This window comes from Amborella trichopoda, chromosome 1 (genome assembly GCF_054954075.1).
Source record: "Amborella trichopoda isolate Santa Cruz 75 chromosome 1, AtrichopodaSantaCruz75HAP2 v2.0, whole genome shotgun sequence".
NCBI lineage: Eukaryota > Viridiplantae > Streptophyta > Magnoliopsida > Amborellales > Amborellaceae > Amborella > Amborella trichopoda.
The window spans coordinates 10254264-10271025 of record NC_142336.1 but is presented as its reverse complement, the minus strand read 5'-3'; the positions used below and the strand labels follow the sequence as shown (position 1 = coordinate 10271025).

Sequence of the window (16762 nt, the reverse complement as noted above, 5' to 3'; positions counted from 1 at the left end):
TTAACCCGAGATCTCTGTTTCCAATAGATTTCTTCAAGCCTAGAAAATTCTTCCGAAAAGGACATCAACGAACTTCAGAATCTTACCACGCTCAAAAGAAGTTGTTTATGTTTAGTTTACACGAGTTCGATTCCCGTAACTGACACATTATTTGTCTGGTGAAAGAGAAAAAGATTACAATACAACATCCCATGTTCGAATCCTACCATCCCCAAACAAAGGTAGAATTAAAAGCATCTCCATTTTTCATTAGAGGAAACTCTGAATCAAAAGGATAAGCATTTGGCATAAGAGAAACTATCTCAACCTATTTTTCCTGAACCAGCAGATCTCCATCCATGGATTGGAACCCATCCGGTAGCACGAAAGACGAAACTGAAAATGAAACCCCGCCTCAGTTTGTTTCAATCTCTCAAAAAACCCATCCAACCATCGTTTGGACAATACTATGAAGCAAGCTCCAAAAAAAAAGAAAGGATATTCAAAACTCTATTTAAAATGTGTTTTTTTGAAGAAAATAAGCTAAATATTTCCATGAAAAGTTTAAAAGGTGTGATTTTCAAAATATTTTTGAAATACTTATTTAAAGAAAACGAAATATTACCATATTTTAGCATTTTCTCAAAAATCCAATCTTAAAATTTGTTTAAAATGGCATTAGTGCATTCCTTTTTATTATTTTGTGTTGATTTTGCAATTGTATATATCTCCTTTTGAGTACCAAGAAGGTACTAATATTGGTTTATTCGTTAGTTGTGTACATTGGAACTGATTCTCTCGTTTTTCTTGAAAGTTGATGTAATTAACTGTCCTCCATTCACATATATACACATAAATATACCTGGTATTTAAGTCTCCTCTTTTGAGTCAAAACCAAACTAATCACTTCTTTCACTAAACGAGTTTTCGACACTCTTTTTCAGTTTTTTGACCTTTCATGTCGGCTTTTTCAGGCCGAAATTGAATTAATATTGGCTTATTGGTTTGCTAATATAGTGCCATCACATGAATTGTTAACTATGGGTAAGGCTCTACCAGATCATTCCTCCGTATAGTAAACGACCGCAAACTTGGTAAATTGAGATAAACATAAAGGAAAGGAAAAAGTTCATATAAGTTGTCAACTGATACTGTACAAGTGAGGTGCACCTAGAAACCGACTAGGAAGGTTATTCCTATGCTGGAAGACCCCCAAATCAGTCATCTCGACCTCAGGATTCATAGACATGAAAAAAAAAAAACGATTTTTAAGAGTAAAAATAGTTCTTCTAACACATTATCTGGACCGTCAATTTTCAATATTTTCAAGTGTCTAAAGATCTGCTGGATCGTCACATTCATGGAACTTTAAATTTCATTATTGCAAGGCTTTGTGGCACGGAAACTGCATTTTTTGCATAGTTTTGAGGTACACCTTGCTTCAATACTATACAAACCTCACCCTAAGGGAAATAGATGGTAAATCATTCTAGTGATGAGAAACATTTTATACAAGATGGTTTGGGGGATAGTCGGCCAGACCCTGCTGCACACACGCGTCTGAAATTGGTGGAATCACAAATTAAAAAAAAAAAATGAACACAAACTATCTATCTAGCAACCTATTTTCGATTTAGTAAACATCATCGACCATCGGAATCCTGACCTCTTCAGCTTTTTTCTGGCAACATGCACAAGTGGGTTTCACCTCAGCACGCAAGAGAGGCTCGTGAATGTCCACGGTGCTCTCAGATGTGTCCTCACCTGTAACCTTCAAGAATTTGTACAAGGGGTCAGCTGGGAGGCATGGATATTGGTCTGTGAGACCTCCTGCAACCCTGTAACATACGGGGCTCTTTCCTTTGCCATTCCATATGCCAAGAAGCAGCATGCTATTCATTATGACAAGAAGGCATGCGCCCATATCTACCAAAACGGCAGCCCACATATATGGGTGGCCACAAAGAGCCAAGACTACGATTGTGACCTTTGGGACAACAGAGAGGCTAATATTCTCAGCAATCTTCCAGCGGGTCCTACGGCCGGTAAGAATGGTCTCATGGAACTGGCGGAGGTCGTCAGACATCAAGGTCACATGTGAGGCTTCAGAAGCAATCGCAGAGCCGGAGGCGCCCATGGCAACACCCACATCAGCTGCAGCGAGAGCGGGTGCATCGTTGATCCCATCCCCAACCATTGCAGTGAGGCCATGTGACTTCTTCATGTCTACTATCTTTTGTGCCTTCTCATCTGGGAGCAGCTCAGAGTGGATCACATCTATCTCCTTCTCTAGCTGCATTAGAAATGGAGAAGACCCTTTTGGACATCCCAATAAGTGAATAAAGGCATGGAGCTAATTGTTAATGAGTGAAAAAACAAAATAGTTTTACAGGTGGGAGTTGTGGCAACATTTATTTGATAAGCAGGGTTCTGAAAGTCCACTGCACATGAATTCTAAAGGCCATTAAAATATGTCATTTTTACTCATAAATGCATGAAGCAGAAAAGACGGTCCTATTTACTTACATTTGGCTCACCCAAATTGGGCTTAAGTTTATCAGGAATCATTATAAATGTGCGCCATGTTTTCTTTTTCTTACCTGCTTTTTAGATGAGGCTTAAGTTCTTAAGGAGTCATTACAAATTTACACCAGGATTTCCTTTTTTCCTCTGTTTTTAAATTTGAAACATTGGAAATATCTAAGCTCCATCATTAAAGAACCAAACTTTTCTGGGAACAATTCATTCATGTGCGGTGTAATGGAGCTAGAAAGTGCACAATCGACAATAGAGTTGAAGAAACATACAGTTGGTTATGACTGCAAATTTTTTTTTTTTTTGAGAATGTTAACCTTTAATAGAGAAAAAAAAAAAGTACAAAAGGCCTTGGCGATCCACAGAGGAGAATGCTCAAGGATAAAATAGACCAGGGAAAGCAGAATCAAAATCCTCTTTTAGGAGGTTACAGTGAGGCACAACAACCTAGGAAAACAGGCCGATCCACAAAGCACAATAGAGAAAAAAGGCCAAGCAACCAAAAAATCTTCTAGTTGCCAGCCATCGCCGCTGCTTCGTTTGCTAGAGTATCAGCTTCTTGGTTTCATTCCCTCAAGGTATGTGTCCACACGACGAACGTATTCCTACAAAGGTGGTCAATCTCCCCAAACAAGGGGGGGGGGAGGGAGAAAGTCTCTGAGCCCAAGAGATGGTATTCTTGGAGTCTCCTTCCACAGCTAGAGAGTGCAGATGGAGAGGTTCAATGAGTTTGAGGCCTTCAAGAAGTGATAACACTTCGGCCTCCATAGAGTTGGCGTGGCCGAAACAGTCGCCACAGTAGTACCAAGGAGGTCTCTGAGGATGGATCTTATGCTGGACGGGACATGGTTGCCGAGGGAACAACCGTCGAAATTAGGCTTAAGCTGACCAGGAGGCGGGCGCTTCCAAGCCCTCCGCTGGAGCATGCGATGGAATTGAAGGACATTGCACCAATCCTGGGTGAAAGCCGAAGCAGAGACTCCATTGAAACAGTAAAAGATTATCGTGGACTTGAGCTTGTTAAACACTTTGTGCTAAGGGGAGAACTCCCCCGGGAAGATTCTTTTGTTGCACTTGATCCAGAGGGCCCAAAGAGATGCAGCCACCGTTGATTTCCATAGAAGGATCCCAGCCTTAAGCCAGGGGAAAGGTTGGATTGAAGAGAGAATGGATGTCAACTCTGCCGGTAACACCCACTGAACATTGAAGAGTTTTAGGATTGCCCCCAAAGGTTGAAGGCAAAGGGACAATCCAGCAGTAGGTGATTATTGGTTTCCTCGGCTGCAAGACAGATGACGCATCGATTAGGAATCGAGATTCCTCTTCTTTCCAGTTGGTCTACTGTGAGGACTCTCTGGGAGAGAGCCAGTGACATGAAGATCTTGATTTTAGGGGGTACAAAGGATGCCCAGGCCTGAGCGGCGACAGCAGCAGGAGCTAAGGGAAGAATGGGGGTAGAGTTAAACTTCAGAAAAATGAGCAGACTGGTCCGTTAATGTCGTCAAACGGCAGCACCATTTACCTAGGAGAGCCAAGTTTTGTGTTCTTAAGTTCTTGATCCCTAGAGCTCCCTTTTTCCTAGGCTGGTAGATTTTGTCCCAAGCAATCAAATGGAATTCATTGTTGGAGTTGTCTCCTGACCAGAAGAATCTTCGCATTAACTATTCAATTCTAGAACTAACTGCCACAAGCATGTGGAAGATTGACATTTGGTAGATCGGGATGTTTGCAAGGGAAGCCTTGATCAGAGTAAACCTTCCTCCCGGAGAGAGGCAACGACCTTTCCATCCAGCAAGTCTACGATCCACTTCGTCTACAATGTGAGACCACAACATTTGTTTTGGTTTGCCTATGCAAAGAGGTGGCCCTAGGTATTTGGAGGGTAAGACTTTAACCCCACAACCCCACCTATCAGCGAAGTTCGTGAGGTTGTTTGAATCTACATCTACCCCCATCATTGTGGTTTTGTCAAAGTTGACTTTGAAGCCAATTGCAAAATTGAAGCACCTAAGAAAGAAGCATAGGTAGTGGATCTCTTCGGGTGTGGCGTTGCAGAATACCAAGGTATCGTCTGCATATTAGAGATGAGAGACCTTGGGGGCCCCCGGGGTCCAACTGAGAAGCCATGCAGCCATTCAGTCGTATACATTTTGGAAATGGATCGACTGAAAACCTCAACCGCGATTGTGAAGAGGAAGGGGGAAAGGGGATCTCCCTATCTTAAGGCCTTTGGTTGAAGGGAAGTATCCTTTAGGGGTTCCGTTTATGAGGATGGAGAAGTGAGGATGAGAATAACATGCTCTCATCCAAGCTCTCCACCTCATACCGAAACCCATCCTAGACTGAGTTTCTTCAAGGATGTCCCAATCTACATGGTCGTAAACCTTCTTCCAGTCAAGCTTGACTACAATACCAGGGTCATTGGCCAAGCGTCTGGAGTGTATGCATTCGTGGGCCACAAGGGCCCCATCTAAGATCCGACGATCTTTGATGAAAGCACTTTGAGAGGGAGAAATAACTAGAGGGAGGACCTCTTTGAGGCGGGAAGCCAGAACTTTAGCTAGGATTTTGTAGGTGGAATTCACTAGGCTTATAGGGCGGAAATCTTTAAGTTGGGTTGCACCTTCCATCTTGGGGATAAGCATGATGAAAGTAGCATTCAAAGCCCGATGTAAAATCCCCATAGAGAAGAATTCATCAAAGAGAATGAGACAGTTGTCTCTAAATTATCCCCAAAACAATTTGAAAGGTGCAATGGGGAAGCCGTCGGGCCCAGGGGCTCTATCCCAATCCAAATCAGAGATGGCAGCCAGGATTTCGGTTTCGAAAAAAGGTCTCTCTAACCAACAGGCTTTGCCTGGAGGTAGAACCAAGAACTCAAGGTCCCCCATGAGAGGCCAACGACCAGAGGGAGCAGAAAAAAGGTTTTGGAAATAGCCAAGGATGGCTTGCTCTATTTCTGGAGGTTGTTTTAACAGGTTTTCTCCCACTAAAAGATGGGAGATGGTGTTGTCTCTATGCCTACAATTGGCAGTCCTGTGGAAAAAGCCAGTGTTGAGATCTTCGGCATTCAGCCACTTGATCCAGGACCTCTAATACAAGAAAATTTCCTCTTTCTTGAGGATGGATTGGTATTGTAATTTGAGTTTGTCTCTTTGAAGGAGTTCAAGATCTGAGAGAGATCTGGACTCTTCTAGAGTGTCTACGGACTGAAGGTGGAGGTTTTATGTGGCCCTAGGAACCCCGAAAGACCCCTATTCCATGTTTTGAGTTGTGCCTTCAATAACTGCAACTTGCGCTGTAGTTTGAAGTCGGCCCATCTGACTACCAGGTTTGAAAGAGACAACCACCAGTCTGAAAATTGGTTTAGAAGGGAAGGTTCTTCTAACCAGGCCTACTCGAATCTGAAAGGTTTGGGACCACTCTCGACTGGGTTAGAGTCTAATAGAATGGGACAATGATCTAAGGTGGGTTTAGGAAGGGCTAGAGAGCGAGTCCCAGGGAAAGTGGAGTTCTAGTCAATGGAAATCAAGAATCAGTCCAATTTAGAGAGGGACGGGTTGGAGACGTGGTTGGACTAGGTAAACTGAGCTCCTTGAGTGGGTAAGTCGACCAGGTAAGTCGACCAGGTTATTAAGGGTGATGAAGTCAGAAAAAGTTGACATAGCCAGGGTTATTCTGGACGAGGTATTTCTCTCATGGGACCACCTAGTGACATTGAAGTCCCCACCTATACAGCAAACTGGGTGAGGAAGCTGGACAACGAGGTTAAGTTCATCCCAAAGAACAGGTCTATCGGCATTAGAATTGGGTTTGTAGACCGCAAAAAATTTCCACTGCAGACTGTCAAGGATCCTAGACAGAAGAATGGAGACAAAGAACCTAGCTAAGTGGGTGGAATCCAGGGGAATGGGCTGTGGGATCCCAAATAACCCAAATTCCCTCCAAGACACCCTCAGCGGGGAGAGTAACCCATTGACAGGGTCGGCGCCCCCAAACTTGTCGGACCAGTAACAGGGAAGGATTAGGTAGTTTCGTCTTGATCAAAGCCAAAAAGGTGCGCATGTGCCTGAAACAGAGATCCCTGACTGCCTGCTTCTTGAGGGGCAGTCCGAGTACTCGAATGTTCCAAGAGAGTATCAGGATTGAGGGGTGAAAGAGAGAGGAGAGTTCTTGAGGGAACGTCTCACCAAAAGACCTCTAGTGTGTTCCTTAGGAAGGAGAGTATGAAGGTTTGTCGTAGTTTATGCTGCTAGCTAGATTAGCTAACTCGCGAGAACCCTTCTTGCTTACCCGAATGCGAGACTGCATATCGGCCTTGAAGAATTCTTGGAAAGGTCCATCGGGTCCGGTGTGGGGGGAACCCATCATTTTCATGACACCCCGGATCTGGCCTTGTCCTGCATCGATGCCATTGACAATCCGAGTCCACCGAAGGGGGGGAGAGAGGATCCCCCATGGTATCGACCAAGAGATATGATCTTGTTGAATCCGATTAGGAGAGCACAAAAGGCGTAGGTAGAGTCGGCAACACTGGAAAAGGAAGGCCATCTGCCGCAGTAGGTCTGAAAATACCCGTCGAAATACCAAAAGGATCCCCTATTGAAGGGGCACTTGGTTCAGCCAGAGAGAGGGGAGGCGGAGGAGAAGAAATCCCCAGAGAAGCAGGTGATGACAGCGGGGAAGCAGAGACCGACCCAGAAGCGAAAACATAATAGTGAGATGAGGGACATTATTACGAAGAAGGGAGGAGGGGGAAGGAGAGAGGTGGGGAGAGTGGGGGGTAGGTACAGAGGGTGGAGTTAACCCAAAGGTTGGTGAGCAAGTGGGGATGACAGGAAAAGGGGGAAGAGGGGAAAAGGTAGTGAGGCTAGAAGGTTCCCCAACAAGAGCCGAAAAAAGAGGATTTGAGAAGTTGGGGGGTAGATTAGCGGCGAAGGGGTCAAGAAAGGGAATAGGTGAAGGTGGAGTGGGCAGTGGGATTAAGTTTGGAAGAATAACTGGGGTGGGAGAAAGAGGGACCAGAGGAACAAAGATGATGATGGGGTCGCCGCTAAGAGGGTCGGCAGGAAAACCAACTATAACCGATGGAAGCACATGGCTGGCCAACATGCTAGGATCCATTGTTTGCGAGTTCTTCTCTGCTCTAGAGGAGTCTGCCATTGCAGGAAGATCAGAGGAAGAAGGGTCGAGGTGGTCCTGATTGGCACCCCTATCCAAGTCAAAATCGATTAGGAGGGGGGACGGGGGAGGGGCAGGGTCAGGTCCGGAGTTAAAGGGAGAGAGAAAGGTGCCATGGGTAAGGGATTGGAGGATTGGGACCGAGTGTTGTCCACCGGGCCGGACGAGGCTTCTGGAGATAGTGATGATGGCGGGTGAGCGAAAGGGTGGCGGGCTACGGTAGTTGACGTGATGAGAGATTTTGAGAAGGAGAGAGAGTACAAACCAGTGAGTAGTAGGTGAAGCATTTCTGGCAAAGAGCCGAAAAGGATCTAAGCGTGAAGGGTCGATGGAGGGTTCGGAATACCCTGGGTACGAGCGGCCTCGTGATGGGGGACAGGGGGTGGTAGGTGGAAGGCAGAGAAGGAGGCGTCACACCGGGAAATATTGATGATGGAGCTTGCGTGGTTGTCGTTTCCTAGAAACGATAGTCCAGTTGTCTTGAGGCTCGAGGGACTAAGCAGACAGATGTCTGTGAAGGTTCTCTCCCTGCAAAGGGTCCACCGGAGAGACGAAACGTGATGAGGGAGGGGAGGCCATCGACCAAGAGAGGAAGACCCGAAAGAAATTCCCAGCCACTTCTAACCAGGGGAAAGGTGGGATGGTCTGAAGGTTCAGGACGTCTACTATGAGAAGAAGGGACCTGAGTGCAATGCTCTCCATAGATTGCCAATGTACAACCACGAAGGTGCTGCAAGCATTGCCGATAGCTTTAAAAGTGTCAAGGCACCAGAAGTGAAGAGGAATCTCAAATGCCGTTACCCAGACTTTTTGCCGACGGAAAGCACCCAAATCCTCCTTCCATTTGGAAAGGTGAAGGGAGGCTCCCTTGAACGAGACCAGGGAGGAACTCCTAAGAGAAGCCAGGGCTCCTTCTAGCCTTGAGCCCTGGTTCCTTCCAGCCTTCCTTGGCCCATCTTTCAATGCCTTTGGACTCTGGGGATGAAAAACACCAACTAGGGACGTCTTGTACAGATTTGCGAGGTTGGCAGCGGAGGTGGAAGGGATAGAGATGAGAAGAGTAGAGCTAGAGTTGAGGAGGCAGGGAGGGCCAAAAGCCTCAGAGTTCAAGGTCTTGGAGGCCATTGTTATATGGGCATCAAATTTTTAACCCACCGAATTGCTTGAGCCATTGGCCGCCAAAAGCTTCTGGATAAACTTGCTTGTTATACCAACAAATTATAAGCTAAGACATTTTATGACTGCAATTAGTCACTAGAAAGGATGCATACTACATTTGAAAAGACAAATTTTGCTAATAAAACAGCCTATCAAGACAGAGAAGCCCTTGTTTTTTTTTGGGTAAGTAGAGAAGCCCTTGTTGCGATGAATATGTAGTGCTTCCAAGTTTCTACTCTTTGAATCACTTTATACAGGGTGCCTAAAGAAAGTGCATAAACAAAGATATTGCAATTTTAAAGTCCACACAGAATCCCACCTCTTAGTGTGGGGTGGGGCGATGCCAAGATCACCACGGTATTTCTTTTTCTTAAAAGGAATTTTTGTCCACAATAAAACTATTTGACATAAGGGTTTAAAAGGTCCAGCATTTTCAAGCTCGACCAAGGGAACTCGGCCTCGCCCTGCAGGCGAGTAGGTGGTACATCATATTTATTTAGTTTAATTATAATAATACTTAAACATTTAATCAAATGCGTTAAAGTGCCGTTACGGTTATTGCTAACCCAAACAATTCGAGCATGTCAGGGTTCGAATCCCATGATTAGACCCTTTTTTTCACACCTTTCAAAAACGTAACCTTTTTTTGAGTTTTTAAAAAAGGTAACCCCCAGCGGAATGGAGCTTGATACCTCTTGTAGATAGGCCTTTTTTGCAGGGAGCGATAACCACAATGCCAATCACTTGCTATGTGATAAATTGTGCCAGTCATAATCTATATATATATATATATATATATATATATATATATACATACATTAAATTTTTATCTTCATTTTCCTTCACAAAAGGAGTTGGACTCGGGAAAGTTACTCAGACTCACCTCAGTAAATCGCCTTGACCAGGGCCCGAGTACCTTGGCCGAGTCGATTATTTGAACCTTGAAAAGCTCATTTTGTAAAGAGAGGAAGGTAATGTTATAAGATGGTTTTGGGTGAGGTTTGAGGTTGAGGAAGGGGACAACTTCATAAACCTAGCCACCATTCTCCCATAGTCTTGGGTGGTTTCTTCAGTAATTTCAACCACTAGTGGAGCCATGGCAATAATATCAACAATGGAGGTCTGTACGATGGTGGTCTTATGGAGACAACATCATCAGTGGAGGTTTATTAGATGGTGGTTTTATGGCAAGGTGTCAGCAATCAGATTTTCTTGAATAAAAATGTGTATTCTCTGAGAATAAGAGAGGGTGAGAAAGTGTCGAAACCTTTGAACGCGTTTAACATCATTTTTCAACTCAAGTTTATCAAGGAGTAGATGAAATATGAGGAAAAGGCAATAACGTTGCTTTGTTCATTATTTGAGACTTGTGATAATTTTGTTTCTACATTGTGTTGCAACAAGCAAGAAGCCACCATTTGGGTTTGCTTTGTACTGCCCTCTTTACGCTAAACTTTGAAAGAAGGTATTGATAGATGGCCCGCTGAACCCAAGGATGGATATTTTTATGGCATGAGCGTGATCAGATGAAGGCAATAAGTTCATCAAAAAATTCCTGAAAGTCGTAAGTCTCATTTCAGATGAAAGTTCCGGGTGGCCTTATGATAAAGTCGTCAAAGTTAGATTCTTGATATTGGAGTCACGCATCATACGTGCCTCTATAGATCAGGTTTAATGCATATGAGCCATGTGAGGGAGGTCGGCATCAAAGGAAAACAACTCGATCAGCGAAAATCGATGGAATGAGCTTAGTTTGTACAATGATATATGATAGGATGGTCCAAACACTTAAAAATGTGAGGCATGCACATGATTTAAAGGAGTTAATATTGCTTCTCACGATTTGGAAGTTTAAAAATTTATCTGGCAAGGTGGAGTAGATTGTTTAAAGAGGGCTTTAGTTATAATGTAGAGAGTCATGGAAAGAAGCTCGCATAAATTTATTGGGAACATGGTTTGGCAATGGAAGATATTGGGAATACAAAAAAATTTCTTAGCAAGAATATATAGCACGACGGAGCAAATGATGCTTTGGAGATTCCAATCGAGGATGTGATGCCAGTTATAATGCCACTCATTCTGAACTTTCTTCAAACCAATGTTGAAAGTTTAGTAAAGAAAGAGGGGTATAACTAGAGGTTTGTATACCACTCTAATTGGGATTTTGAGAACTACCATGGTAAGAGATTGGTCATAACACTTGTTCATGGTTTCTCAGTTGGCATGTGGTCAGTTTAGAATTAAAAATTTTGAATAGAGCAATATGGCTACTTTGATAATTAAAATGTGTGTAAATATTGCCATAATTTTTAGCATGTGAAAGTCTTCATAAAGATGGCTTATGCAATAGATCTCAGTAACAAGAGATCAAGCACCAATTCCTCTTGTAGTTGTGAAACAACAACTGCATTTAGAGCATGAAAGGAGGCCACATGGCCTCAAAAATTTAAGGTCGAGGAGTTGAATAATGTGGAATTAGCATGGGGAAAACAGTCATGAAGGAAGCTGGGCAACACATGTTCAGAGATATTATTTGGCTAAAAATCGCGTGGTATTGGCTAAGTTCTCTAGCTCTTGGAACAACATAATGAGTGGATATTGTTGGCAAGATAAGGATGTGACTTTTATATCAAGGTGGAGATTGTTGGGTTGGCAATACCCAAATAACCCCTGTGGTTTTGGAGGCATTTTTCATCCACTATAGAATATTTGAAATGATGGTTTCAAATATTATTTTGTAAAGATAAAATGGGATCATGTGAGGTAGAGTTTTTCGTGAGGTTGGGATTGGACTTTGGGTAAAAACCTATAGCTACAATTGTGCCCTAGTCTTGGTTGGTTTCAATAGCATTCTATTTGTTGGGGGAGCCATGTCTACAATGTCATAAGTTGGAGTTTGTTTGATTATGATTTTAAGATAGTGGAAAGAGAATTCCGTGTGCTTTGCTGATTGGAAATTGAAAGAGAGAGTGGTCTAATAGTACCTGGTCATTTACACGAGTAGCCGCTGCATGGCCATCTCCTGTTAGCAGGACGATTTTGATTCCCAATTTCTTTAACTCCCTAATGACCCCAAGCGCACTGTGTCGGACTTCATCATAGAGGCTAAACATCCCAACTACCTTTCTTCCCAAAAAGACATACGCCAGTGTAGCACCCTGCTCTTGTTCGTTTATATTTGGAACTGAAAAAATGGAAAACCAAATCAATGATACATCACGTATCCATCAGAATAAGATGGTTGTATCAAGAAAACTTGAGAACATAAAGTTTTTTTTTGTTTCGTTTTTTCTTTTCTTTTTTTCTTTTTTGAGGGAATGTATCAAGAAAACTTGAGAACAGAAATCTGCAATCACAGCATGCATGGGCATTGTGGTTATTGTGGAAGTTGAAAACTTCCAAATTTCCAATAATATACTCTAACAATAATTTTCTTCTTTTTTTTTTGAATGGTGCTATGTTGTAAAGGGCATTAGAATCAATTTTCTCAATGGAGGCATCTTTTGACAAGAATAGGAGTGCTGCAGTGAAGGAGGAAGAGCAAGAGGTGAGGGGGCACAAGTTTAGGAATATTGTGAAATGTTCATATGAGCAAGTTGTAAACGTGCTCTCCCTAGAAAAAACCTACCTAGGAGTATTTGGGAATGGTGTAACCTACCCAACCCTAGCAACCAACATAGAAAAAGAAGTTAAAATCAAGCTTTAAAATTGCCTATATAAGATCTAGTCCCAGTGTGGATACAAGCCGTCACATTTTCGAAATGTGTTTTGGAAACTCAGTATCATTTTTATATTTGGAATTACCAATCCAGTCATTTTAAGATTTTTCTTAAAATTTTAGATTAAAGAGATCCCTGAAAGTGGGTGTTTTCCCCAAAGGAGTGCACAATTTACTCCTATTATAGCCAATCAAGTTTTAATACCCACCCACTGTTTTCTGGATTTTAGTCACCCATCACATTTGGTGGATAATGAACGTGAGTGGCTAAATCTGACCCCCAGAAAGTAACAAAAATATCATCAATCTTCAATAAACATGCTTAACTAAGAAAAAATATCTAGTGAAAAAAAAAGGCATGTTTTATTGAACATGTTTAGCAAAAAAAAGTTTCATAGAACATATTTTCGTGAAGTCATCATCAACCATAAAAGAGATCATGCAGGATAAAAAAGTAAAGATCTGAAAAGGAAAATGAATTAAACAGAGAAAAACGAGAGGCCAAGAGACCATACCAGAGTTGCACCCAGCCCTTAATGCCATCTTCTTGTTTCCGATGTAGATAGCAGCCCCATCAACAATGCCATAAACGCCCTCACCTGGGAAGTTTTGGAAGTCCTCTACCTTTTCCGGAGCTGGTTCGACTTGCCTCGATCTACCATAATCGACAAAGGCAGCGGCCATCGGATGGTTGGACTTGCTCTCCACACTGCTAACCCTGAATATATACATATATATGCACACACACACATGCAGACATACACACTTCTTATTCACTTAGATTTAGATATTCAAAAGACCAGCATAAAGGTTTGGAGCAACTGGGACCTCAACAAATATAATCTCATATTGTTTGATATATAAGTGCTTCAAACATGAAAAGAAATGATTAGTTGTTCAAATACTAGGCCAGATATAATTGAATGATGTAGTGAACTTTATGATAGATAAGATAGTCGTGTCATCCTTTTTATTAATATATTCCAGAATCAATTAAGTTATAAAAGATAAAAGAAGAGTTTTTTTTTTTTTTCAAAGAATTGGATACCGTGGGTTTATGTTGCCCATTGATCTCAAATTTTGAGAAAGTGATATATCAACCATCATTCCCATGTAAAACAGCCATTATAAACCCCCAAAATCACTGATATATGAGCATATCAAGAGATTTTGACTTCACAAACCATTCCAGATGGGAGCAGCCAGATCCATTAATACTCGTATCAAAATTCACAGCTTCTTTTAAAGCATAGTATAAAATAAAATTGCCAAAGTTACTCCCACCATGGTACGAATAAGGGCATAGTTTAGCAAGCCCACTCTTAAAGGTGATTTAAGTTTCCTACTCCCAAATATTTGACCATAAATTACTCTTTATAAATGTAAAAAATCACATTGTCAAATAAATTTTTGGAAAATTTTGAAAAAAAAAAGAAGCCATATTTGTAAACATTAAATTACTTTAAATTCAAAATGTGATTCAAAAGTATTTTCTTCTTGTTTTAAATTGAACATTGGTTTGCACAATAATTGTTAATATTAGAAAACTAACCTTTATAAAATGCATGAAAAAGTTAAAAATAAAAAACCTTTTATGAACATGTAAGACATTTATGGCTAAAAATTGGATAAAAACTAAACAAAATAAATATATATATGGGAAACGATCTTGTCAGCCCAAGGGCTGACTGCTACAGTGTCACCCAACGGCCTAGAATGAATCTGGGCGTGATCCAATGGTCACGACCTCATTTCGTAATTGAATTTTCATGTTTTTTTTACAAATTCAAATCACTTGAAATTTTGAGCGTTTATTCTTCAAAAGTAGGCGAATCTAATAAAAATATAAAAAAATAATTTGTAAAATATAAATTGCCCAAAATACCGTCAAAACTTTTTTGGGGTATTTTGGTCAATTTATATTTTACGAATTATTATTTTTAAATAACTTGAAATTTTAAGCATGTATTCTTCAAAAATAGGAGAATCTAATAAAAATATCAAAAAAATAATTTGCAATAAATAAATTCACCAAAATACACCTGAAAAGTTTCGAGGATATTTTGGTCAATTTATTTTTGTGAATTATTTTTTAAATATTTTTATTAGGTGCGCTTTGGTGGGAAGAATGGACGCCTAAAATTTCAAGTTATTTGGATTTATAGAAAAAAAAATTCAAATTCAAATACGAAATGAGGTCGTGACCGTCAGATTGTCTTAGATTCAATCTAGGCCGTTAGGCTCATATGTTCATATGAGCTAGTCGGCTAATCTCAGCATTTTCCTATATATATATATATAGAGTAATGATCCTCTAGGGCCCTCCCCCACCCATATGTGTAGGACCCCAAAGGATCACCATTAAAGTTGGCACGGACCTCCAGAAAAGTTATCACATGGGTGTAGGATTTGACTTTTGTATAGATCCGTGCCAGATTTAATGATGATCATTTGGGGTCCTACACACATGGGTGGAAGAGGGTCCTATGGGATCATTTCTCATATATATATATATATGGGAAAAGATTGAATGCACGAGGTCGCGTATGTGGGTTGTATACGCCAACGGTTGGAATCGCTCATCTCAAATCGACGGTCCACTTCAATAAAACATTTCTCTGAGCCTCTCTCTCTCTATGCCCCCTCTGCAACTTTGTCCCCTTCAAAAAATTATTTCCCAGAGCCTCTCTCTCTAAGCCCCCTCTCTCTACAACTTTCCCTATGCCCCTCTCTCTCCCATGTCGTCCCTCTCTGCATAAGCAAGCATCAATCATAAGCATGCATCAGTAAATCACGGGTCTATCTCTCCTAGATGTCCCTCTCTCTATGCGCCCTCTGCCTCTCTCAAAATTCTGAAGCACGCCCTCTCTCTCTTGTCGGTAGCAGGCATCTCTCTGTGAAATCTAAATCACGCGTTTTCAGGTATGGATAGCCATTTTTCATTTTACTGATACTTCACCATCTTACCATGACCATTTTACTAATGTTTCTTATGAATGCCATTAACAAGGTTACTGATGCTTTTTATGGATGTCATTTTACATTTTACTGATGCTTCTTGTGGATGCCATTTACCATGGTTTCTTATGGATGAATGATGTCATTTTACTGATGCTTTCTTATGGACGAGTGATGTCATTTTACTTAAACTTGCTTATGGATGAATGATGCTTGCTTATGATCTGTACAAATTAATCGATCACAGATTTCTTGGCCATATTTGGGGTTTTCACTTTTTCAATGGTAGAATGTCTTACACAGAGCATAGAAATTTCTTTAGAAATTTGTATCTCTCAGATTTTGTGGCCACATTTGGGGGTTTCTATTTTTCAGTGCTTGAATGTCTTACACAGAGAATAGAAATGCCTTTAGAAATTTGTATCTCACAGATTTTGTGGCCACATTGAGGGGTTTAGCTTTTTCAATGCTTGAATGTATCACATAGAGATACTAAACTATTGTAGATGACATTTTAGCATGGTCATTTTACTTTTTATTGATGCTTCTTATGGATGCCAATTTACCATGGTTGCTTATGGATGAGTGATGCCATTCTACTGATGCTTTCTTATGGACGAGTGATGCCATTTTACTGATGCTTGCTTATGGATAATTAATGCTTGCTTATGATTTGTACAAATTAATCGATCACAAATTTTATGGCAATAGTTGGGGGTTTCAGTTTTTAATTGGTTGAATGTCTTACACAGAGCAACTAAACTATTATGGATGCCATTTTACCATGGCTATTTTACTTTTTACTGATGCTTCTTTTGGATGCCAATTTACCATGGTTGCTTATAGATGAGTGATGTCATTTTAATGATGCTTTATTATGGAGGAGTGATGTCATTTTACTAATGTTTGCTTATGGATGAATGATACTTGCTTATGATCTGTACAAATTAAACGATCACAAATTTCTTGGCCACATTTGTGGGTTTCGGTTTTCAATGGTTGAATATCTTACACAAAGCATAGAAATTTCTTTAGAAATTTGTATCTCACAGATTTTGTGGTCACATTTGGGGCTTTCGGTTTTTCAGTGCTTAATTGTTTTTCAGTGCTTGATTGTCTTATGGCCCCAAATGTGGCCACAAATTCTGTGATCGATTAATTTGTACAGACCATAAGCAAGCATCAATCATCCATAAGCAAGCATCAGTAAAATGGCATCACTCGTCCATAAGA

General features: G+C 41.1%; 1 protein-coding gene across 11 annotated transcripts in view; it reads right to left on the bottom strand.

Moving 5' to 3' along the window:
- Positions 1–1336: 1336 nt before the first annotated feature.
- The window catches only part of LOC18442771 (cadmium/zinc-transporting ATPase HMA2), a 29001-nt gene continuing 13575 nt past the window's right edge, over positions 1337–16762 (bottom strand). For 8 of the 11 annotated variants that reach the window (XM_088860848.1, XM_011628192.3, XM_088860858.1 and 5 more), the window contains 3 exons: positions 13087–13289; positions 11838–12037; positions 1337–2272 (listed from right to left, as the gene is read on the bottom strand). In XM_088860848.1, coding sequence (XP_088716974.1) covers positions 1613–2272; positions 11838–12037; positions 13087–13289 — 1063 coding nt within the window. In that variant the 3' untranslated portion in view covers positions 1337–1612. Of the gene's footprint in view, positions 2296–11837; positions 12038–13086; positions 13290–16762 lie in introns of all 11 variants that reach the window. The other 3 variants (XM_088860875.1, XM_088860883.1, XM_088860889.1) reach the window with 1 other exon arrangement.